At 37.5% G+C, this 26,840-nt stretch overlaps 1 protein-coding gene across 1 annotated transcript in view; it reads right to left on the bottom strand.

The window, feature by feature from the left end:
* Positions 1-26,364, bottom strand: part of ADAMTSL3 (ADAMTS like 3) — a 158,399-nt gene extending 132,035 nt beyond the window's left edge. Inside the window, 1 exon segment of the mRNA XM_010175808.2 lies at positions 26,281-26,364. Within this exon segment, the coding sequence (XP_010174110.1) occupies positions 26,281-26,355 (75 nt within the window). The 5' untranslated portion in view covers positions 26,356-26,364.
* Positions 26,365-26,840: the final 476 nt, after the last annotated feature.

Genomic DNA, 26,840 nt, shown 5'->3' with positions numbered 1-26,840 from the left:
CAGGATATGTAGTGATTAATTTGCTTCTGTTTCTCATCTTTATAAGCAAAACATGTAAAACAAAGCCTGTGGACATTCATCAGTATTATGCTTTGAATATAAAGATGCCAACATTTGAAGCTGAAATAACAATTTAATAAATATGACACGAAAAAACAAAAGTTTCTCTCACACATATTTATTCTTCATATTAAAAGCTAATTAGCAGCTAGCCACTGGAGAAGCAGAAAAAAGTTTGCTAGATTAAGGCAAGCAAAATTTGGCTTGCAAGCATGGAAAAATCCAATGTAAAAGATGAATGTTTTATAAGGTTACACAGGAGGTTACAATGCAAACTGATCTGCTAACTACGGCAATAGGTACTGCTACCTACCTAGCATAACTAGAGTAAGGAAGAATGCAGCAAAGCATTTAATTAAAAATAAAAATCTACTAGGAACACACTATGAGTTGTCATGGCAAACCAATGTTAAAGCCAAGTAACTACAGCTGATCAACAAGCCAAATCAAGAAATTAATTTTAAAAAAAAATAAAAATCAAAGCTTCAAATACTCAAAGAACTCTTTGTATCAACTCAAAGTAGCAGAAGAACATTTTTTTCCCTCTAGATATAGGCACCTTCAAATAAACTGCATGTGCGCAATGCGCTTTCATTCATATATTGTACTGAACACAAAATGTTCTGTTTCCACTTAGTCCACTTTATTCCCCACTGAGGAATCTACCGATGTTCCTTGTGAGGCTTTTATGTTTCTGTGTGCGCTTTTGCTTAAATGTAATTCAAATTTCAACAGTCTGTGGATTTATAGTATATTTGGGATCATCTCTGAATGACTTAGCTGATCCAATATAAATTCATGTTTTAAACTAAAGACTGCAAGTGCAGGTTTCAGAAAACAATTACATTTCATGCTAGTGTTTTATGTCTGTTTAATGGCCAATTTAATGTTAATAGTTTTAAGTTAAATGTGTCAAATTACAAGTACATATAAGATTTAGAATGGGCATTTGAAACCAGGTTTTATGATCATAAGCATATGAAGACAGTAGAAGGTGATAATGTAGCCAAACCAGATATAATAATCACTGCATAAAATTCATTGAAATTAATATATCAGGTAGCAAGGAAGTGTGTACTACCATACTGACAAAGAAGAAAATTTTAAAGTTGGAAAGAAATTGGTGTTTGAAAATCTTTCTGAGTATCAGTTAATCAGAACATGTAACTTATTAGTCAGAAACAAAAAAAAAAAACAAAAAGAAAGAAAAAAAAAAAAAAAAAAGGAGGTCTTCCATGCTACATCATTCTATTCTACCTATGTGCTAACTATGTGATCAAGGAAAACTATCTTGGTAAGTAGATAATGTACATAAGTTCTGGGAAGTGTAAAATGGCACTGTTGTTATTCAAAGGCTTATGCTCTGAGCACAGCTTTGATCTCATTTGTGATTGCTTCCTCACTCATCACTTCCCACCTCAGTGCTTAAAGACTAAATTACTCTTCCACTTTCAATTGGACAACAAAATGGATAGCTTACACACAAGCCTCTGGTTTTTAGATCTCCCTCCACCAAGAGTTGCATGTTGTCATTTTTACTGCTGCCCAAATTTCATTGCTCTGTATACTACTCTGACTAGAAGCGTCTGCTCAAGTTGAAGTTGCTGGATCTGGGGATTTTATATTTTATTTTATTACTGAAGTAAGAGGGATGATTACTGAGCACTTCCCAGCCAATACTGACATTAGCAAGTGGCATAGCCAAGTAGGATTGAATTTGCAGATAAAAGTGATGTGCAGGACCGAATGCCCAAACAAAGCATATCTGAAGGAGAGGAGCTTATTTTAAACCAGCTCTAGTCAATCCTATGCACTGAGTATCTCCTAGGGACTGAAGCACAGTAGGTGTGCTGCTCAGGAACACCTTCTGCTTCAGTTTGACACAAAAGGAATTCTGCTAATGCACTCTAAAACCAGCACACAATGCAGACTACTTTAACTGCTCTTTTTCCTTGATATCTAGGATTCATATTAACTATTGCCATCGAACTCACTTGTAATTATCAAATCAGGACAAACGCTAAAAAGTAGTTTCCCTATGACTAAAAATTACAAATATTAATCATTGGTCATTCCACCCATGGTAGAGATTAAAAATTTAATTCAAGGATTTGAACTGTTATTGTAATTTCAGATAAATTTAAAAATTTAGTTTAGTCTGCAGTTCTCAGGGATCACTTGATACAAAGGCTATGATAAAATTCAACCAAACCTCATAACAACATGTCACTATTCTAGTTAATCATAGCCACCAGGAGACTGGAAAGTAATTGTTCCATATTTATATATGAAAAACAGCAGTTTTTGAAAGTGAGTTTTCTGCTAAGTCTGAGTTGTGAAGGTCAAGAAGATGAGAAAACAGAGATGGAATGTCTCAAAGAAATTACTTGAAAATAATTAAAAGTAAAACACCAATCTTTCAGGTACAGAGGAATTTTTAATTTTAGAGTTTCTTGGCACCAAGAACCACATTAAGAGAAAAATAAAAACTATACACTTATGTACACTTAATGCAAATCAGCGTTACCTAGACTTAAAACACTCATTACCTAATTAAGCCTGCAAGCTTGTTAAAACTGGGAACATAACAAGAACAAACTATTTTGTGTCATGAAGAAAATGAAAACTTAAAAATTATCTATTTTAAATGCCAAAAATGACAAAATACCACACTCTTCCTGAAACTGCCTTAATATCTTGTATTTAAAAGAAAAAGAGATGAAAGATAAAGGTCCAGTCACCTAAAACTTTATAGTTATGCACAACTGCACTATCTTCCCCAAAGTAATTCTATAAAAAAAGGCCAGCACAGTGAAGGCAGTTTGCTTCCCATAGTTTTGTGGGTTTTTTATTAGTTCTTCTTGGAAGAGGAAAATTGGGCAGGGTCTTGAGAGTGTTAGTTTCCAGGATCCCTGTTTTAGGGAAAAAGATGGGAAAAGCAGATAAAGTGAGAAAAAACTATCTTCATTCTTAATGATTTGTAAATACATGTTTGTCAGCTTAATATGTATGGTAAGTCCAATCATATGCCAAAATATGTGCCTTCCAATTTAATTCAAGTTAAATGTCTGACTACCAAACTGCTGTAGAATATGATTTATGCCCCAGGGAAGTAATATACCAGCTAAGTAGCAGTTCAGTTTAATGGATTTTCAAGGACTTCAGTGCAAAAACGTTAAGACTCCAGCTTCATCACAACATGAAGAAGTGTTAGTAGATAAACAAAGTCACATTAACTGTTCAGAGCTTCAGATACCTCCAGAGCAAGCCATCCTGATGAATAAATATCTAGCAAGACTCAGAATAGATTTTGTCATGGCCAAGATTTACAAAAACAACTTCCTAATGCTAGCCTCTCTGAAATATTTAAAGACCCTGCAAATGAACAGAGTTTCCACAGAAGCTGCCAGCAGCTCAGCATTTCTGGAGACCAGGCCAATTATTTAATTATTAGTATTAAACTAAGAGGCCAGCATTTCAAACCAGAACTATAAACATCATTTCTTCTAAAAAAAGAAAGAGAACTCAGTTGAACTGATGAAAGCCAAGCACTTCAAAAAAAGAACCTGAAACACTGAACACAACTGTCATATTTCATCAGGGAAGTCACAAGTGAGACAATGAGACAACCCAAGAGACTGAACCAAAAGTTCTTCCAGGGGCAGAACTTAAGTGTGTGACTCAAGGGTTGTTTTTCTATGATGCATACTTTGTATTAGTTAAAGCCATACTTCAGACCTGTCTGATTTAAGCCCAAATCTAATGATTTTTCCTCTGATCTCTCATTCTAGACCTGTTTAGAATGTGTAGAAATAAAATAAGCTTGGGAAAATGTGCCTGTAAGTTGAAGACACAAAGATAAGCAAAAGACAATTCATAAGTATTGTGCATAAGCCACCTATTTATGACACAGTAAAATCGTGTCAGCAAGCAACTTAGAAACTGAACGTTCAGCTATTGCTTGAATAGTGTCTACTATTGAAAACTGAATTTAACCTGTAACTACAATCATATTCACAACTGCAAGAAAGCAACTGCCTACATCATCTCTACTGCTCAAACCAAGCCCATCCTGTGCACGTTCAAGCACTAGGAGTTACTCCACTCACTTGAACGTGCTTAAGATCATGTCATCAAAACAATAGTGCTCACTCTAAACCTTTTTTTCATGCTGTAGGTTTGTACAGCTTAAAGGTAACACTGAACCCAAGAAAGATAATGGAGATAATTTTTGTTTAAAATTAAGATACTGTCTTTCAGGCTTTTCAAAAGGACATTTCTAACAAAATTTTTCTTGATTAAATGTCAATACATTGTCTTTGGCAAAGCCTGGCCTGCAGACTGAGATCAACACATTTTTAATATCTTTTTCGGTACCTTCTAAAATTTATACTAGTGATCAAGCTTTTGGATATTTATCAACAACTACTTATGTTTTTTCTTGCTATGGTCTGGCTAAAAGATTAAACTTCTCACTGAAAGACTGCAGTAGTGTTTAGACAAAATCTCATTTAGTTTGAAAACGCAGCTTAAATATCAACTGTTTCATATTTCCAAAAGAAATATGAACCCTGGAGTTTTCCTTCTTCCAGTGAAGCTTCTTCTAAACTGTGTTAGGCAGACTGCCTTCTTTCCAAAAGATTGATTTGATGTGCCTAATATTTGCTTCTAACTGAGCTGGACTAGCAGATTGAAGTTGCTCCCAGTGATATCAACAGCAAAGTTCTCACCGACATCCTTACAGAACCAGGGCTGAAATACATCTGCAGCAAGAGAACATCCCTCCCAATATAACACATACTATCAGAACTGTGAATGACACTAGATACTCAGTCCTCTCTAGCTTTGCATAAATAAGAGCCAAGGTGAAAAATACAGCACTCAGATGAGATGGCCCTAGAGCAGTTCATTTCCAACCATCGTCAGAAAGTTAGTGACTGTGGATCAGATTTGGCTTTCAAAATATGGAACGCTCAGTTATTTCTCTACGTTCATACGTGACTGAAGTCTTTAAATAGATTTTTTTTTTAATCCCTTATTTCACCATACATTCCACTATTCCAAACAAAATCCTCTTTTTATTCTTTTAGTAACCTAATAATTGGTAAAATTCCTGTCATAAATCAAGTCCTTTCAGCATTTTTGAAGCATGTTCTTGTGGAATTCTATCTCTTATTCACTGAAGGTTTCTAAGGGTCCTTATGATCTCCATAGGAAAAAATACGCTACAAAAATTCTGTCAGCATCCTTAGTAAAGAAACCAGGATAATCTATAATATTTTTTAAAGTTTTATTAAATTGTCCTTTATCATGAACACCATGTGGTGAAATTTATTTATTTTTTTTCTAAGCTGACAGGCTCCTAACAAGTGAATAGATTCATTTGCAGGAAACAGACAATCTTGATTGTTTATCTGTGGATACGACTGCAGCTCCAGTAACATGCTGGAGGAGGCTGGAAGCATAATCTTTGACGAATAGCAGATTTATCTACAAAAGGCAAGAAAGGAGCATAATTTAAGGCTATGTAGGATCACCGTCAGAGACAGTGGAATTAAAAAGCCCAACAAATCAACACATGCACAGAATGAAGTTTCCCATTGCTCAAGGAAGAAAAGAAAGAAAAAAAATGAAATTAAAAAGACATCGTGATTCCTCCATTGAGCAGCAGGAGCCTCTATCATGGAGGGGCAAGCAAGACACCTCAGTAGCTTTGGCAGGCTGTGCATTAACACAGAATTCAAGATTATTCAATAATAATATAAAAGAATTTATGATTGCAGGCCACATGAGATGAATAATAGGCTGTAGCAGGTTATGGGCTGCAGGTATCTAATCCTTTGCTAGTAAGATAAATAGCACTCAAAAGGCTCGCAAGGGCAACATCACCCTTTTCTAGTAAGTTACGTCCTTCTCATCCCCTTTTCCAGTATCCAGACTGGATAATTGCTCTAATAATGAGAATGAAAGGGTGCAAGAAAGGTGTGAATGCTCCCAGGTAACTGAGAGTTGCATCTAAACACGTAGCCTCCTAAAAGCTAACATAAAGGAAGAATTTTGGACAAATGAAACTGCCTGGCACCATTTTGTAAGCAATTCTGCACAGCACTTGCAGGAAGCCCCTTTTTTCCATTTGGCCACAGTGACACACCCACACTGATGTGACTGCAGGATTCAGGATCTAAGGAACAATATCCTCAGCTAGATATGACCGACCTTTCTCCATGCAGGATTAAACACACCAAGGAAGACAATACAGTGGCTCGCAATTCACCTATTTATACATGAGCAAAATGGGATCTAGCCCATTGCTGGGTACTGCAAAAAAATTGTTAGCCACTATCAGATAAACAGGCTAATAATGAGAGAAAGTAGGATACAAGACTTTCATAGAATCATAGAATGGTTTGGATTGGAAGGGACCTTAAAGATCATCTAGTTCCAACTCCCCTGCCATCAGCAGGGACACCTTACACTAGACCAGGTTGCTCAAAGCCTCATCCAGCCTGGCCTTCAACACTTCCAGGGAGGGGGCATCCACAACTTCCTTGGGCAACCTGTTCCAGTGTCTGACCACCCTCACAGTGAAAAACTTCTTCCTAATATCTAATCTAAACCTACCCTCTTCCAGCTTAAACCCATTTCCCCTTGTCTTGTCATTAGTTGCCCTTGTGAAAAGTCCCTCCCCAGCTTTCTTGTAGGCCCTTCAGGTACTGGGAGGCCGCTATAAGATCTCCCTGGAGCCTCCTCTTCTCCAGGCTGAACAGCCCCAACTCTTTCAGCCTGTCTTCATAGGAGAGGTGCTCCAGCCCATGGATCATCCCGGTGGCCCTTCTCTGGACTTGTTCTAACTGGTCCATGTCTTTCTTATGTTGGGGGCTCCAGAACTGGATGCAGTACTCCAGGTGGGGCCTTAACTTTACACAATACTTGGTTCCTATGCTGGCTATTATATAGAGTTAGAAAATACACTTAGTTCTTATATACTACAGTATTATAGTACTATTCATCAAGATCTCTTATGACTCAAAGCTGTCATTATCCTCATTTTACAATGGCTGCTCTCAGGAGAGTCTGGCTAAGAATGACATGGGATTCCTGACTCATATTTTCCTGATTCTTTTTAATTTAAATTATAACGTTAGTTATTAATGTTATGTTATGCTAGTGTGATTATTTATATTTAATTTCCTTTCAAGTTTTTTCTTTAATAGTGATATAATTTGAACTGACACAGTAACATGCTTTTCATATACTTCAGTTGAAATTGTGCCTAAGGGCAGTGAAATTCTCATCCATAAGCTGCATAAGGAAAAAAAAAGCTCTGGCGCTCAGAAGCCAAACACCTGCTAGAACTAGTGGCAGATCCAGATTTTTAAGAGAATTCCTGTTGCATAATGAAAACACAAAGAAGGGAAATGTGTGGGGCAATGGAACGGTATTAAAGCCATGGCAATTAGTGGAAAAAGAATCTTAAACCACTATATACTTCTGAGCGAAATACTGAAGATCTTGACATCAAATATGTTCACAAATGCAATTATAAAAAGAGACTTTTGTAATGTGGGGAAGGCTGAACAGTGACTCTTTATCATATATTGCAGGGCACTGCCATGCCTTTTATTGCCAATGACAGGGAATTTTCTCCCTGCCCTCAATCTCAGTACATCTGCTTCTGATTCAGGTGTCAGTGGAAAATTGGCAAGTATGCAGCCCCCCAAAAAGCCTGCCCGAACACTAGCAGGTTTTCTTTATTGCACACTGTTTATGCAACATTGTCATCAGCAACAGCATGGTGTTTATCATGATTGAACAGGTAGATGAAATGGAATTGCTCTGCTACTGTAAATGACTACAAATCTCATAACAGAAATAGACCTAGAAAGAGGCAAACTCTCAGCTACCAAGAACTGAAATAACTTCTCAGTAAGAAAATGCACCTTTGGTGCAACTATTTTGAAGATCAAACAGCCCAAAACTCAAGTAGGAGAACCAAAAGAGCATACAACTCAGCAACTTTGACAGATTAGGAAGCTAGAAAGTTTATGACAACCAACATCTACCATCACAAAACTTCTCAATGAATGAGACCCTCAAAGAGTCCTGTAAATACAATATAAATAAGTATAATCCAGTAATACGAAGAATAAGGTGGCAAGATTCCTCTTCAGGGTGTAGTCAAATGAAGAATACATAAATACACCTCTAAAAAAGAATACATTTATGTCATACACACAAAGCTCACTCAGCTATACTAAAATAACTAAAACTAAACTAGCACAAGATGCAAGAACGATCTTTATTGATCAGCAGTGTTTGCTGACCTACTTCAGTCACTTCTACAAAGAATAAATACACATAGATAAGGCTGTGTAAAGGCTTGTGCATGTACAGATTAACAGAGGAAAATTGCTCAAGTAAATGGAGAACTGATCTCAGTGGCGCCAGAACTTCTCTCGTACGTTCCAAAGGCACTAATATGACCTGCACGACACAGGCTGCAGAACTGGGTGAGGTAATCTCTGCTGCAAGTTCATCACTTTTTAAAAACAGGAAACATTTTTTAAAATATTCAGTCAGTTTAGAGTGTATCGAGGAAAAGGGAATATACCTAATATATACACATTATTTCCACATTTAATTAGCTTAATTGCTAAAATTCTGTATATCTTTGCTCTGAACTTGCCTAGCTTCTGATTTCATCCTTTGGATTGGCCTGAAGGGTTGGTTTGGGGTTTTTTTGTGCTACAGGACACTGTCCTTTATTATCAGAAATAATTTTCTCCATTTTCCTCGGACACAATGAGAAAGGTAGTGTGTGGTGGCCTAACAGCACCCACAAATGACCAAAATACTTATACACACACTCCTGGTATTGTTGTCCCATGGAATAGGAGAGCTTGGGCTAACACTGTTCTTCATTCACCTTTTTCAGCGGAGCACTGAGAGCATCTGTTACCATCTTGTCAACATATTTTCAAAGAGTGGTTGTGGGGGCAGGGTGTGTGTTATAAAGACAGATCAGCCTGAATAAAAGTGTAAATAATCAAAATGGTTCTCCTCCCTGTTACCCCTCACTGATGAAGCCTTTCTCACCTGAAAGAAATTAGACTGTAGAGAATGTCACAGACAGATGTTCACTCTCAAGCTAACTTATGATTTACAACAGCTCAGCACATGAATGCGTCTAACACATGGTGAGGAAAACGTGATTTTTTCCACTGTTAGTTTTCGACCACTTCTGATAATCTTAGTGATATTAAGCCAGTTCTTCAACTAGTGTTCTTTCTCCATTGCAAGTCCCTTTGCAGGGTTTATGGACTGAGCAGCCTAGCACATTGACTCGGTCAGGCACATTTTCACAATAAGGAAGCAGTTAAATGGTCATGGCTCTGCTGTAGGAATGTTGGTTTAAGGCTATTAATAAGGCACATGAGGTGAATGCTTTTCAGCCAAGCGCCCTCCACATGTGCACACCTGTTTCAGGATGATTTTAAAGAGAAATTCCCGAAAGAAACTGTTCACAGCACACAGCCTCTAAGTCTCAAATGCATTTTTGCAAATACTCTAGAGCTTTTAAGCTTTTCGTGCTTTACTGATGACAGGAATACTGATACACCAACCACCAGGTAAAGCAGGCTGTGTTCCAGTAAGCCATTTTTCATCTTTGTCTTATTAGCATCTCTCTTGCAATCTACCTCTTTGAGACTATTGCCACTAACTTCCAGTATCTTGATCATTCCTACCTGATCTGCTACTGCTGAAATGCTTTCCCTGACTCAGGCCCACTGTTCAAACACTGCAGCTAGTTTCTCCAAGCATGCATCCACACTGTTATATATTTAATTTAACCTCATTTAAATCTCAGCATAACTATTCCCTCAGTCCAGTGATGCCAGTCTTGATATCTTTGATCCATCCATTTTCTCATGTCCTCTTAATTTTTTTGAGGGGAGAGCAGGTAGTTGTTCTCCAAGTGTACTTTGCCTTTGTCTCTTGCCCATGAAAACATCTCAAGCAGGGCAAGGTTTTAACTGTGTGCTGTATTGAGCCAGACACACTGCCCAGCATTAACAAAGCAAAGGCTGACTAGAAAAAAGTCATTAAGTAAACAAAAAGCAAATAATGTAACAGAAGCAGCAGAAGCACCCCCAAAAAACCAAAATCTCCCTATCAGAAAAGACTAAATACGAAGGAGGACCTATCATTAACCTAAAGATTGTCCTCCTTCCTGGTCGCAATCCATCTACTAGCATTAACTGGCAGTATTTCACATGTACACTTACCAATAAACCACTACTTAGATAACGGTGCTTTAGCTGTAAAACAACAGAGCAATTAAAAGCCCCTGTGACCGGGCCTGCAGGCATCTCTTCACTGACAACTGTTAAGACTAATGGTCATTAGTTTAATGACTCTCATTTTTGTTCTTCTACATGATGTGTAGAGTAATGCTGCAGGACTGATATGGTGAAGGGGAAAGGGCTCTTACTGAGGTGAGAAAAGACAAACACAGGATCTGCTGCTGGAAAGAATTAAATAAATCCTCTGAATGAACTGAAATTGCTGAAATGTTAAAAGACACCGATGAGCAAGTCACATAAAATGAAAATAGAAACTGCTAATTCAGACCAGGATGCCTGCTCTAATCAGGATAGTTTCTACAACTTTGTCACCCATCTTCCCCATCTTCCATTACCAGCAAAGAAATTTCATTAAGCAGTTTTCAAATTATACAGATGATTACAAAAAGACATTCAGAGAACACAACAATAGAAAAAGGATGAAGAATGAAGAACACTGATTAACATCTCTAATTCAAAGGCAAGACATTGTCTAGTGTTTTGGAATAAAAAAAAAGTATGGTGCCCTCTTAAATGCTCTGCATTTTCTTTTTAAATATTTTAACGACCAAGTCTTCGCTGTGACTGATCTCACTAACATGACATTTCTAGCCCTCCAATGGTCTGTATTTCAAACGCAGTCAGTAGCCAGTAAAAGTGATTAAAACAGGTATCACAGAAGGAACACTGCAAGATAGGCCCTGTGATTATATTTCTAGTCACCCATTTTGTATTCTCATTCGAACAGCTGAAGTTGAGTGAATTACTTCACTATGTGTCCATTACTCTGGGAACTTGGCTACCATATCCACAATACACAATTTGCCAATACATACCACCTGTGTACTCAGGGAACGGAAGACCTTCCTGTGGAGGAATATCTTCCCATCCTGTGTGGGTGTACAGAAGCAGATGTGTGCATACAGTGGATAGCTCCCAGGACAGATGAGTTGAGACATGTCATAAGTCATGCACTGCTTTCCAGTAATGATTATCTTTCTACAGGAAATTTAACAGAATAATTTTACTCCTTCAGAATACCACATTGGAGTTTTTGAGGGCATAGCAGCTGGCTAGTAATACAAACTGTCTGGTTTCCTTCTCTTTTCTAGCAGTTTGAAGAATCTAACTCTAGGGGGTGATAACTCTTCAGCATGTACCTGGCATTTCACAGAATCTACTAGCAACTAAAAATAAGAGGCACAACCAAACACTAAGTAGAGGCAGTAGTCAAGCCACTGAAAAGTCCTCCTACCTCAACCAATACAGGACAGGCTGTGGAGGGGACTGACTTACTGTCCCTGCTGGTACAATCAAATCTCTTAACGCATTAGTCTTGCATACAAAATGAGCAATTAGCTCTAAGTGACGGACATCTTTTAGAAGGTGTGTCATTCACCTTCCCCTGCTTCAGCAAAGTGGAAAGCACAACTATTTTTCTGAGAAGTAGAACAGCTACTAAGGAACAGCTTTTCAAAAGCAGCTTTTATATACTGAATTCTAAAAAAGTATACATAATCCTGGTTTGTCTGCTTGACCTTGTCCTTTGAAAAGCTGTCAATGCCTTTTGTAGGACAAGGGATACTCCACTGACTACTTTTAAAAACAGCAAGGGCAAGGGGAAATGCAGAGTTCACAATACATGCCTGATTTCTAACCAACAGTGCAAAATCCCCCATTCTTGCATATCTAGCAGCTTCTCTTTTACTGCTACCATTTGCACATAAGGTTAAACAGAATTCTTGACAGCACAGTTTAATTTTAAAGATTTACAAAAGGGCACTATTCCTACAGCATATTTTTCAGCTATTCCAAAGCACTTTTGGATGGATATGTGGCAATAACCTCCCCTGAATTTTCTTATCCACAGTCAGCTCTTAGTTTGCCAGTACAAGCTAATGTGAGCTAGGAGGCCAACCCTAACAGTTCAATATCTAAAGCTTTAGCATGGTTCCAGATTCTCATGTGTTTGTCTTTAGCATTCTAAGACTTTTCAAAATACAGACAGAATCCAAGAACAATGGAGTGTGTGAAGGCAGGGAAATAAATTCATCCACCCACCCTTTTATTTAATTGCAGAGGATTCCTTTTACCCTATATATCTATACATTCTCAAACTGAAGACAACCATGCCATGACACTAGAAACTACTGAAGCTAAAATCTACACAATCTAGTGAATTTGCAAACAGTGGTGTGAAATACTGTGCTCTTAATGATTCAGTTGATCTGTTCCTATCCTACATAATTATACATCTCTTCACATTCTCCACTGCTTCACAAATTGTAAATAATAAGATAGTCTCACTCTCACAGTTAAGCCACGCTGAAGTTAACTGTGGCAGTAATCCTGTTTTCATTCGCACGTTTTGCAGGCCTGGCTTTCTCTGCACTCTATACAGAGCAAAATGTTATTACATGAAGCCTAAACAGCATCCATTTTAAATAACAAGACCCAAATATAAATCTTAACCTGTGTACTTCTCCACAAGTTTGGCTGTACTTGGAATTATCAGTCCAGAACATCTCTATTTCAGAGTCCAGTCCTTTTTGCCAAGAGAGATGTTCTTTTATCCTGATTATAGTGAAAAAAGCCAACTTGCTGGCCTGACTCAGGCTATAATTATTCTGTGCCTTTATATAAGCTTTTTATAGTTCCTGGTAGAAAGGCTGAAGGGAATCCTACATATCCACACAAGGTCTGAAATTTCTTGCCCTCTTCCAGAAAACCATCCAAAAATCACTGACTGATATTTGTGGCTTTCCTATGTGCTGTTCCTCTTAGAGTTAAGAGGATGCATGTAGCGATTGCCGTCATATTGCATCACTCCAGTTTTAATAACAGAGGAAGGGGCTGACTGCTAATTGTCTTACATAAAAATACAACCAGTTTCTCAAAAAAGCCTGATTACCTAAATAAAACCCTCAAAGAAGCAACTACACACTTTAAAAGGAAGTATGGGACAATAATAGAATCTCCAAGTCAAAATGCCTATGCCAAGAAGATTTAATATGGTCTCTGAATCTTAAAATAAGCCCAAACTATTCATTCCTGCCATTTACAAACAGAACCATTCCAAATTGCCTAAAAGCCATAAGGATCCAAACCAATCACCAGCATTTCACAAATTAATCAAATGCCTCATGCAAACTGTGAAAAAGCAGGGCTGTGTTGCCCTCCTGGTTTTGCTCCTTCACCACCAAGCCAAAACCTGATACCTGTTCTAAATCAAAGTGTTCATGTGTTTCATACGACTGCTTCCTGGGAGGCTGGGGGCTGAGCACATGTAGGAAAGGGAAAGCCTTTCTACCAGTTCTTAACAATGCATAAAAATTACATTTAAAATTTCCACTAATACAACAGGAAACCTTGTGCTTAAATCCTCAAGTCTACTGTGAGTAGATAAATAGAAAAACAGGACACCTCACTTAAATAAATATTCCACCTACTAGTACTATTTTTCTCCTCTCACATATATGAAAAACAGACAATTTGTACTATTTTCAGAATAACATTCAAGGAACAAAGAAAGTTATGTACAGCACATTTTAAACAGTCAAAATACAGAAACCAAATTCAACTTCAGTTGAGAAATGTTTTAAATAAATTAAAGTTAATAGAATAAACCCTTCTCTGTAAATCTCCTCTTAGAATTTCCTTTAGTTAAAAGATAACAACATATTGGATTTAAACCCATACATAACATATCAAATGCCTTTTTTTTTTTTTTACAGAGGATCTATTCATAGCATCTTGTATTTGCAACATATGCAGAAAATTATACTATTAAACACTTAATCCTAATAAAGTTTAAATTTCACCCCTAACAATAAAGCCTGCACAAATCTTGCTATACTTGAAATAGGATTCTAGAAATAACCAATAAAAGTCATAGGTAGCTACCATGACAATTAATAATTGAACATTTGACATGTAAAGTTAGCTGTTTACATCAAAACGTTCTGATGAAATATTAAGAATAATTAAGAAATTTTTTTTCAATTGGTTAAGGTTTATTGTTTTTTATATACAAGATATAGGAAAGTAACAGATGAGTGAAAGCCCTGTGAGGCAGTTTACATGTCTCTGAAAAATATGAGCCCTCATGTGCTGTCCACTGCAGCCATGAACGGACTGATCCCACCAAGAGGCCTTTGCAACTGCAGCACCTTGCAGAAGAGCCAAGTACCTCACCAACCCTCAAGCCAATCCACAGAGAAAAATGACCACTGCAGCAGGGATGTGGTACTAAGAGCCCACATAAACAGCACGGGCTTGCAGGACAGCCCTGCAAAGAGAAGAATTGATGTAGAGGGGCAACACCAGCATTTTAAAAGCTGAACAGAACTACCAACGAAAAGAATTGAACAAGTATTGATGCAAATACCTCCACAAAGAGTAGTAAGTTTCTGAAAGCAAGATCTATTAGAATAAAGCATGTCCCTACTAATCTAAATTTGATTGAAAATCAAGTGCTCCATATATTATGTCTGACCTATCTAATGTTAATTATGCAGCTCTGAACAGGATATTCTTCTAAGCTACTTTATTAAGAGTTAATTCCAACACAAAAAATAGATCAGGCAAGCAGGCCCCCATTTTACGAGACCAATCATGCTACTGCAAGCCTCAGTTCAAGCAGGTATTCAGCCTCGCAAGCTGCAACACCCTTCAACACAAAACATCATTCTTGATTTTTCTTGAGCCATTTTCTCATTTAGTTGTGCAAAAAAATCTGATTGTATCTACCTTCTCCACTAAAAATAACGCAGGGGTAAATCATTGTGCATTGTTTTATAAAGCAGCCCTGTAATTTATATGCAGAAGAGTCCTTCAGGAACCTGCAGCTATCTCACACTTAATTCAGATGAAAACTCAACTAAAGGCAATCTCAGTTTGCCTGAGACTTTGTTAGTGCAATTACATAAACTATGCATGCAAGTATTTCCATACAGTATACATATAGGAATAGTCTAAAACTTCAGCAGTGAGCTGAGGCTTTCAACATGTTTGCACATCATCACCTAAAAGAGGGAATTATACTTTTTAGGGGTGTTAAATGCTTCTTTTTAAAAAAAATGTCCTAGCTTTTCTCTGCAAAGGCATATACACTTTGACAGGTATTAAGTAGGGTCTACTTTCGATTTAACTTGAAGATGCAGATGTAGTTTCTCAAAATAATACAGATGTCTAACTCGTTCAAATCCGTCAACCTTAGATACTGAAAATTTCTTCAAGAATTTGGGTCCTTCATCACAAGGACAGGTTAATGGAACTGGATCTGCCCCATATTGCTTGGGGAATCACATCAGCAAACTGCTTAAGTAGCATGGAATAATTTCATGGTGTTCAGAGTGGCCCAACAGTTTTGAGAAGAGCTGGGGAAGAACTAGCAGGTGCAAGGATATTGTACTAGGAAACTCTTCTCTCAGGAGACTGGATAGAGTTGATGACATGGGAAACTTGGGTTGCCAACTTTCTACAGAGTATATAACCCTGAAACTGGGAAAATTAGTTTGATTATGGAGCTGAAGAGAGAGTTCAGCCCATTACTGAAAGATAATCTAATTTAATTTTGTCCATTTTATCTGGATGATTACTCTCAAGATGAAGGACTAGTGCCACTTTTTCACTGCTGCTAATCTATTTTCTTCATTTCTAAACTCCCTTCTTTCACAGATCCATCTGGAGGTAAGAAAGCACTAGTGAAAATTCCCCACAAAGGACTGGTTTTGTGCAGCCAACTATGCTTTCTACACACTAAATACAGCTTTTCTTGAGTGGAGTTCCTCAGAACTATCTTTACTCTCAGAATAAGGCATTCTTGAACACAGTAAGACAATGAGTGGGAACACTGAAACCTAAAGGTTGGCTTTGACTATTCTGATCCAGACGTGCACATTACTGGTTAATGTGTGCATAATTCATTCACTTTTTGTGCCAGAGGAATCTCTTACTTCATGAGTTAAATTTTATTCATAGCTGAAGTCTACATTCAAAATAGACTGGGCTATTATGGAGGCAAAGACCTATAAAAATTGAAAACTCCCTTTGAAACACATGCTTTCCAGTAAAAGCAGCTAGCAAAATGCAAAACACGGTCAACATTCCAACACCATGATGTCAATTTTCATATGCACAGACAAAATGCTACATGTAGAAATCAACTCTCTGTATCTTCCTTATTTATGGTGTGCTTGTGTTTCCCTGTATTTTCATTAGCAGAACTGCACCATGCAGTCGAAAGTGCAACCCCTTAAAAGGTTCAAAGGAATCTTCTGAATATAGTAAATGTGGCAAAAAATCACATTGATTTTTAAAAAGTGAATTTCCATGTTCTGCTTCAGTTCTCCTGAAAAATAGCATACATGCTCTAAGGATTGGTTTTGATGTTTCCCTGTGCAGTAGTTCAGAGAAATTCCTGCCAACAGGGATGGTCTGGAACACCTGATAAAATGGTCTTCAATGACACACAATAAAAGAGTGACATGTAAAAAAATGGAAATCACTTCAAATTTTGTAAGTTTTATAAGCAACAGACAAATTATCTTTTTTATTATCTCTGCTTTTTTTCCAGAGGAATGAATACAGCCAATTTGCAAGAAAACTAACAGCTGCAGACACAGCTTTAAATGCCATCTGTCCTTAGCAATTGCATGAAGAAGAAATAAAATTATTTACACCACACAACAGGAAATACAATAACCGACTAGTCAGCACTAATGAAAATCAGCCTCAGTTTGCTTCCTATGGGCAGGTCTTACTCAGGAAAAGCTCCCACTGATGTCTCAGGCAAAGCACCCACAGACTGCACTTGCACTGTTAGTGAAGTACAGAGTGTTGCACTGTTGAAGTAGAAAGCCTGAATTTTACAAAATAAGGTCTCACTTGTGGCACAGTAACCTAATGAAGTCCACAGGGGTCCCCAGCCTGGATCTTTTTCAGGACTGGGGCTTTATAGAGGCTTAGACTGAAAGTCCTCATACTACCACTGCTCCAACGTGAACTTTGGCACATGAGACAAATGATGAGACACTCATATAGTACAGTTGAAGAGGACGAGGTCTTTTCTTCAGTGTGCTCAAGAACTGGCCTTAACATGTGAAACAATAAAAAAAAAAAAAAAGAAAGTACACTTCCTACGTTTTCTCGATTTCTAAACAGTGGCTTCTATGTGGCATATGACAGATGGCTCACAGGTCTAAATTCAGCAAGAAAAATAAGCAATTATAAACAAATACATCACTGGTGTTTGCTAAGGACATAATTCAACCAAGTTCAAAAGATCAGAACAAGACCCACATGTTCTGTTATTCCAGCTAAGGCCCTTCTCAAGATGGTTATCTACAGGAAGAAGTTTTTTCCAAGAAAAGCTTAATGTTCCCAGTACATCTCTGTTGCCCTTGGAGAAATCATGCAAGCTTTTTTAAAACATTAAAATTCAGCTGAAATAAAAATTAAAAATATACAGAAAATTTCCCTTTCAAACTAACACTGCTATTTAAGACTAGGTAAAGATTTAAAAGGTTGCAAGTTAAGAACGGGTGATGTTAACAGGATATTTGAAAGGCCCGCGAGACTTGCAACATTAAGTAAAATGTATTTGCCTACTGATCTAATTGCTTACTAATTTTCAAATCTATTCCCACCAGATAAGTAATGGCATTTTAAGCCCACCTCCTGGCATTAAAAATACATTTATAGCTTCCTCTTAGTAGAGGATAAACAGCTGCATAGTAAGAACCCATACATTAAGATGGCATTCTAGAGGTTTTCTTATACTTTTAACCAACCTATTGTGTTCTAAATTTAACTGAAAGAAGTAGGAAGAGGAAATGGGAAAAGCATTTGGGTGCGCAGTTTCACACTGGGGAGAAGGCAAGTGCTCACTCATGCAAGGAAACTGACTGGAATATTTGTGTCTTACAGAAGGATTGGCCAGATAATGAAACTGGAATTTAAGCCAAGCCTTATTTAGTAAAATATCAGAAGCCATTTCTGTCTTTATCTTGCTTAAGGAAATAATAGTGTTTGTTTAAAAATAAGAAACTACTCCAACAGTTACGGAAGATGACACAAATTTACTCGCACACTTTAAAAAATCACTCCAAAACTTTAAAATTTTAAAATATGCCAGAAACATGATAGAAATGTTTGTAAAGAAAAAATTTAATAGCAGTGTTGTAAAAATAAAAAATATTCCAGGCAGACACAAGCTCAGAATGTAGGCACCTATGTAGGATTTGAGCAAGTTCTTATGCACCCAGGATATACCTGCAGATACACCTGGAGTTTGGAGAATATGCTTCTTTAATATTAGTTTTTAAACAATGAGTCACAAGTGAAAGTAGGTACAGTAGGCATTGGTTGCAACAACTTCTAGTTCAACAATCCTCAAGCATAGCCCCAAGGAACATCAAAATGACATAAGAACAGCTGAACTGGTTCAGACCAAGGATCCATCCAGCCCATCAGCTTCCAACAGTAGCCATAAGTGGACACTCGGAGAGCACGTCCAAAGCAAGTACGTACAATATGTGGAATACTTTTCTGGACTTACTTTTCTTAGCTTGCTGTGGTTTTTCTCTATAGTAGTACTGAGTGGATCTTCCCACTACCCATTGTGTCTCCCCTGAAATCCATGTAACCTCCTACTCAAAAAAAGAAAACTATGGCAAGGAGTGACAAAGAATATTACATGGAGAATAACCATCTTTCATTGTTTTGAATCTGGCTCCTAGTAGTTTTATTTAATGGCACTCAGTTCTTATGCTTGAAGAAACAAGTTACCAGCTGATCCCTGTCTAGCCTTTCCACTCCATTCATAAAGGGATCAGAACTGTATACAGTACTCGAATGTGGGCAGACCGGGAATTCATACAGTGAAAGGATGATACCCTTTGTTTTACACCTTCCCTTCACAGCATTTCCTACCATTCAATTTGCACTGTCAACAGCTGCCAAGCTGTGAGCTGGCTGTTCCAGGAAAAGACTTAACTGAGAATCACTGGTCTAGAGGAAAAGTGTAATTTTTAGTCACAGAAAGCACCTTATAGTCAAGTAAGTTATAAAATAAGGCCACAAAACCAGAGCCTGTTCAAGCAATCTTACTAGTTATTGGCATTAGTAAAATCCCTACACAGCTTACACAACACACCGCTCCAGCGATAGATGAATTCCCTCTCCTGCTTTCTAACAAAAGTGTTGATGAGATCAGCTGAAAGAATCAGCAATATGTTGGATGTACCTGGCAGTTTCCAACTAGAACATCATCTACCAAGCAGGCAATACTCAAGACACTACTATGCTATTAGTTTTTTCAGTCAACATCCATGTTAGTCAACCAGGGAACAGTTTAAAACTATTTGGAGACTCGAGAAAACAAAACACCAAATGAGTAATGAGACTTTGAAAACATCTAATAAACTCTCAAGAGAGGAAGCCAAATCATATTTTAGCACATTTCATTTGTTATACATCCACAGAACACACTGAGCTTGTTTAATCTTCTGCTTCCATGGCACTGCTGTACCCAACAAGAGGCTACAGTAGCTGGGAAAGCGAGGAAAACCCCCATCAGAAGAGGTTAATCTGAATTAATCAGAAGCAGCACTTGCATTGTCCTTTCACATTTTTCCATCCCAGAAGATGGCCTGGGAGCAGCCATGTATATAAGCAGGGGAACTGCAACAAAAAGGGGAGATTTTTTTGGAGCTAGTTAATTTCTTGCTGAATCAGCCAGCTGGGAATAAAGCCAGTTTCTACAGCCTTCTCAGAGCTTCTGCAAGGTGCAGGCCAGGAAATATTTATTGCCAAACAAAGCTCGAGAGAACACAATCCCATACTCTGCATTCTGTGGCAGTGCAGGTGTGCCCATGTTATCTTACTTCTATGATACTAAAAGGCAATATATTAGGCAGCTAAAACTCTCTTCTTTACGGCTGTATTTACTATAGAGTGAGCTTCTATAGGTCCCTTCACATATACACACTATAAATTATACCCTGTTCTGCTTGCATGCACAAGAGCCTGTATCCTATAAATTTTAAGCAGCTTCAATTTTTGGCAAAGCACCTGATGACAGAAAAAACATTACATAAATACAGAAATACATGTTTCCATATATAAACAAATGCTCCATTTATTTAATGCTACAAAACAGCATCATTAAGCACTTGGGACCTCCCACCGTGACACAAATGACAACAGTTAGCATACAACAACAATCTAGTAATTGCAATCATAAATGCATTTTTAATATTGTTTCACAATTTAGTTGAGCTGACTTGCATTCACTGCGTTTCTAGTGAATCCAGAAGCATGACAAACTGACAATTCTTGGAAACCACATTTCTCAAAACAGACTGAGAATACTGTTTTCATTTTCACTCCATAATGATGTTAAATCTAATAAATATAAAATTAGAAACAGAAATAACATTGTTCCTAAACAATTTATGTAATATGCTGTCTGGAATGGATATATTAGGCCAAGTTTTCAAAAACTGCCCTCAACTTTATAAATACATGATGCTTGTACTTGCACTTCTCAAGTATTATCAAATATCTACACACCCAGGTACTAGAATTTACACACCAAAAATCTATTCTTTAAAAAGAGTTTTAAGGCTGAAAGTTTGGTTTAATCAGCCAAATATGGTGAGAAATGCTTTGCCAGACTTTTGGAAGTGCCTAAGGCACCTAATGCCTGGTTCCCACTGGATTCATTGAAATTTACCTTGTTACTTGCTTCAAAAAAATCCAGGTAAGCACCTACCAATACAGTAAAGTACTTAACAGGATGCATGTTTAATGTCCCAAGTCTTACTGCAAAATCATCAAAACAAAGGCTCCATATCACACACCCTTCTGAAAGTGCTGCTGTATCTGCATTAAGTTTAGCACCCTTGTGTAGCTGACTGTCATCAAAAAGTGAGTTTATAGAACTGCACTTCCTCCTAGAAGTTGGAGTGAGGCCATTTTGAAAATATCACCCTTAAATTCAAGAGCACTTGATAGTGTGCATACTTCAGCTAATATCAATAAAAGTTCTCCTCTTATGGAAAAGTTATACACATGCTTTCAAAACCTAAAGGAATTATTTATCTATCAGTGACAACAAAGTGAGTGCAGAGGGCATATCAGAACCACAGTGCTATACAGTTCTTCAGTTGGTCTCAGCTGTCTCTCCAGAGTTGCCATGGCTATATCCAATGTCCCTTCTGGAATGCTGTGCTCACTAGCAAACTGCACTTCAAAAACAAACCCAGTCTTTCACCATGCATAAACTCTCTTTGTTTTACAGAGCTTTTGCATAATAAGAATTACACTGGAATTGTTCAAGGAAGACTGTGTTGGACTGGACGCAGCCACAAGACTTTATCAACAGTATTATCAACTATATAAAATCTTAACAACACACTGACTTAACAGTAAAGTACAACATTTGCACAGTATGATATAACCCATGCCCAAAGATTTCCTGCATAGCCTTACAACACAAACAAGTATAGAGGCACAATTATAAATCTGTTCCCACTATCACTGAAATGAATATATTTTGCTACTTCATTGCAAGCCACATTATATTTGGTGTTTACTTAAACCCCAGCTCCTGGATTCAGGTGAGCATGGAGAACTATTTTAAGAAAAGCTTCAAGTGCAAAAACTGCAGATAAAGACATAAATATGTGAATCTTACAGGTTTTAGAAGTAAAAGCAAATAAGGACTCCAATTTTAAAATATGTGGTTTTTTGAAGCGAAACTCACTCATTATTTTGGATGGCCAAATCAATGGTAAAAGGGCTTTAATATCAATACAATTAATCATGTACATTTTCTGTGATGCAAAGGCAGGAATTTGGTGCACTATGCAAAATTGCTACCCTCAGTGCTCTTTATGTCCCAATTTGGTAAGGAATATGAAAGGATCCAGCTGCACCAAGCAGACCTGGATGAGTAATTATCAATGACTAAGTGTTGCGAGAATCTGCTAAAACCAAAGATTATCCAAGAGATATTCCTTCATTTCTTCAGTACTTTTTCAAAAGAAATTAGAAGCCAATGGCTATTGTGAGAGAGTATTCCTACACTTGAGGCTTCTCTAAAAATGTTTTGACTCTTGGATATCTTGTTTTGGAACCAGCAATTTGCAGCTCTACACACAACTGATTTGAGAATCTCTGCCAAATTTTTAGTGTAACCTCAACAAAACTTATCATCACAATGAGCACTGATATCCATGTCTGAAGATGTAGATACAGAATTTGAAATCTGGCTGTATATGGAGACTAAATCACCTTTGCTGCATCAGCATGAATGAGTTTGGACCATGCTTGAGCAGATTTTCCTAAGTTGTATCACTGCAAGCATCACTCATAATCACTATGATGAAAATATTTACTGAGAAAATGAAAACAAATAAATGAGATAGTAAAAGGATCCCTTCACTGATATCATCTGTACTTCTTGGTCACCTCCCACAGTTGACAAATTTTTTATGAGTACATTTTAAAAAATAAGTATTCATACATAGTTCGTGTCTCAAGTCACAAGATAGATTCATCACATTTTTTCTGGCAATTCAACTCCTTTGGATTGTAAATTGGAGATAACAGCAGTTCAGATCCTATGAGCAATATGGGCTATTAGTCAAAAATCCAAAGCAAGTTTAGAAACTTACATAGGTTTTCTGGTAATGCTGCCACCGAGTTACAACCTTGTCAATAACAATTAATATTTCAAGTCAGAACACTTCTAGAGAGTCTCAAAAGTGTTATTGGTCTCTACAAGAGGCATTTCAACCTTCAAACTAAGAATAAAACCACAGGCCTATTGAGGCTGGTGGCAGAACTCCAAATGGGTGCAGAATTGCAACCTGCCTACAAGGAAGTGAAACTGCTTTGGATTTAACTCTGGACTTGCAAATCTCATCCTGATATTTTTGATTAAAGTTACCGGAGATTTAAGAATCCTTACTATTGTATGGCATGTAGATCATAATCTATTTTCTGAACATCAGTGTGCAATACATTCAGTGAGTGTAAAACAATATTCCAAAGGTTTTCCACAAAGATGGTCTCCAAGTCCACTATGTCATATAATGGACATCAGATTTTTGGCCTTGCAAAACTCAACCTTAAAGACATTCACTATGTTGGTAGTTTTTGGCAGATTGGTTATGGCAGAATCATTTTGAATGAGATAATGTTTTCAGCATGTATATCCTTTACATCCAAAATATCAGATAGTTAGAAAAAAACATAATGCAGGCAGGGATTGCAGAAACATAAATCACAGGAACAACCAACAGTTTATTCAATGAATATGTGACCTATGAAACTTTCCCTTCCGTAGAAACACAGAGCTAATGCTTCTTAAATATCCAGACACGGTGTGTTTGCTGTTATTCCCTCCTCAGACATTAGCAACCCCATGGTCTTTGGAGGTGAAATGGACTGACTTGTAGAAGGTTTAACAAGGACTGTAGAAACCTAAGAAAATACCAGCATACTACTGATTTGAAAACAACATACCAGAGAATAAATCTAAAATGAATCCATGTGTAAAATTCTCGATGACATTTTTGTCTATATAACTCTACTAGCCATCATTTCTTGCTGCCATTAATCCATTAGCAAGTATATGTAGATACAGTCTTACCTATCTTTCATAACAAATATAACAGCATCTAGTTGAAGTGTGTAATAAAATGTTATAACAAGGTCTGAAATTATACAAATCTTAATTTCTACAAATATTTTTGTCAAACTTGAGATACTGCATATCTGTGAGAGCAGAGTTGAGTTTGGAGCTAGCTCAACATCATGCTGTGCTTGTTACTATGCTATGAAGAATCCAAAAGGGCTCCTATAACCAAAGTTAACTTTCATTTCTTCTCAGTAACAACTACCTTTTTTTCACAACTTCTCATGTTAAAGTTTTCTTTGCGTTACATTCATACCACATTTCCACCACATTCTTTTAAAATGGTCATTATTTTGTCCTGTACCTGCCTCAAGCAGGATGAAATTAATCAACTGCGCATAAGTGACATGACATAGACTTGTGACCTTGCCCAGCATCCAATTGTTTCTAATTGATTAGCTCCAGACATAAGCACTTTAATAGCCAAAACCAACACAAGTGGAAGCTTTGGTACAATATTAGGGTAGAATGACTGTGTGTGGTCCATATAGCATGGCCCCAAGCAACCAATTAAAGAATTAATGGTTATTGGATACAAAAAATGTTATGTTAAATAATATAAGATACCTTTAATGTGCCTAAAATTGTGATTAAATACTCAAAACTTAGGAGCAGAAGAGCCTCCTACAAGACTGGGGTTAAGTGCTAATAAGTCAAACATGCCAAATAAGATTAGAGTATTTTAAAGGACAACCAAGACCAAAAAATTTGACCTGGATTGAAATGTTCATAAAGCTACTCACAATAGGCTATTGATTAGTACAATGTGTTTGGGTTGTTTTTATTATAAAGAGACAAGTGAAACTATGCCAAACCATTCGTGGAGAAGAGGAAACTATGCCACTGCTGGTTCCAGTTCTACAGTCAGAAAAATACAAAAGAAAAAAAAAACAAGAAATCTATTGTAAAATAAAAATATAACCAAAAGGCCTAAACACGAAGTTGACATTTCCCTTCTCTGAACTTCTGTTCTCACCTTGAACAGAACTATTAAGTGAACTTTACGTACTGTTTTCTGAGAGTTCTATAGGGCCAGTTATTACAGCATCACTCAACTGCTTGCACACAAAAATACAATCTGAACAGGCAAAGCAAATCAGCAACACTTTTGTTCTTGCATAAGAAAGATGCAAGCAAAAAGCAGAAGATCCCACTGTTGCCCTGTCTGCTTGGACATGAACTGCAGTTTACTGCACAATTAATACAAATCTAATAATTTTTACTTTTATGGCAAGTCCTTTACTCAAGTAACCATTGTACTTTCATGACTAGCTGCAACCATAATACAGAGACAGGAGATGTGCATCAACAGGTAGCTAACAGGCTCCAGTTTGAAACCACCATTTCTCAGCATTGCAATAGTACAAACAGTGCACAACAGTATTACTGTAAACAGCATCACTGACTTTATTTAAAATGAAGATTTTGCCTTTTTTTGCTAAAAAACACTACAATCCTTCAAAAAAATAAGCTATTTATTTCAAAAAATTTTTCCAGTTTACTTAGCTGTCCTTTTCTAAGGATTTATGGATTTGAGTGTATTTAAGACTGAAGAATCTTTGGAAAGTTCTGTGCTGTGGGAACTATCAGTATAGAGAATGACATACTATAACAGCATCTCTGCTGCATGCCAGCACACCATATTTCTTGAAATACTCACTTCTTGGAACTGATTAGGCTCATGTGTCAGGCAATAGTTGGCAGCTATGGTTTTCCTCCATGGTTCCTGTATTCATTGAACACTTGAAGCAAAGACCTTTTTGGACCACCTTTCCCCTGACACTGACTTCCAAGCACTTTAGGCGTTTCTACCCAGGTATTTATACACCCCTTGCCACTTACAGCATCTTAACATTTATCAGGTGCTAAACCTTCTGGGGGCAAAGAGCAGCTGTGCTGCCTAGAAAGACCCATGGCATTACACATCTGGCAAGATCTCCCTTTGGTCCCCATTTGGGAAAGGGAGGTACAGTATTCCTAGGAAGAGAGAGAATATTAATTTCCCACATGGATGTCTTTGAAATTCAGTTCAGTGAAAGGAAAATCTTCTAATCAAGAGCCTTTTATTTACAGTGCAGTTTTCTGTTTAAAAAACAGTCATTCAAAGTGTGCAGCAAGATGATCTGATAAAGGACCAGGCATGACAGTAACAACAAGTTCATTACCTACCTGTAGATGAGCACAGACAGCAATAGCAAGCCAAATGATCTCCCAGGAGAGCCCTGTGGCTTTAGGGCTGGCCATCCTTGTGGCTTGGGGCTCTGCTGAGAGAAATTGTTTCAAGTTACAAACAAAATCAAGTGGGCTCCGCCAGAATTTCAATGACTAAAGCAAACCCAGCAAAGGCATGGAACCGGCCTTTGGAAGAAACGCAGTGCAAACACCAGAGTTCTGTGCTGGCCAGAGGAGCAGACACACAGTGCATGCCATGAGCACAGCCTGCAGGGTGAGGCAGTTCCAATTAGGGAACAGAAAGGGTGGAAGTGAAAGGTTTGGGGAAGCTGGCAATAATGGACAAGTTTGATTATCTCCTCAAGGTAGGTCAATTTATCAAACTGGGAAGCCCTCCCATCTTGTCATCAGAAAGTAAAATCCAAGGAGCATAAGATTTCTGATGTACTCTTCTAGGGCTTTCATCCACTCACAGCTGAGAGCCCAGCCTGGGACTTCAGCAGTCATTTCCACTTCCCTTGAAAGCTCTGATCATAAGAGCATTTAGCGATCATCAT

This window comes from Antrostomus carolinensis, unplaced genomic scaffold (genome assembly GCF_000700745.2).
Source record: "Antrostomus carolinensis isolate BGI_N321 unplaced genomic scaffold, ASM70074v2 scaffold13949, whole genome shotgun sequence".
NCBI lineage: Eukaryota > Metazoa > Chordata > Aves > Caprimulgiformes > Caprimulgidae > Antrostomus > Antrostomus carolinensis.
Note: the sequence above shows the minus strand (reverse complement) of the source record. Positions and strands in the feature narration are given on the sequence as shown.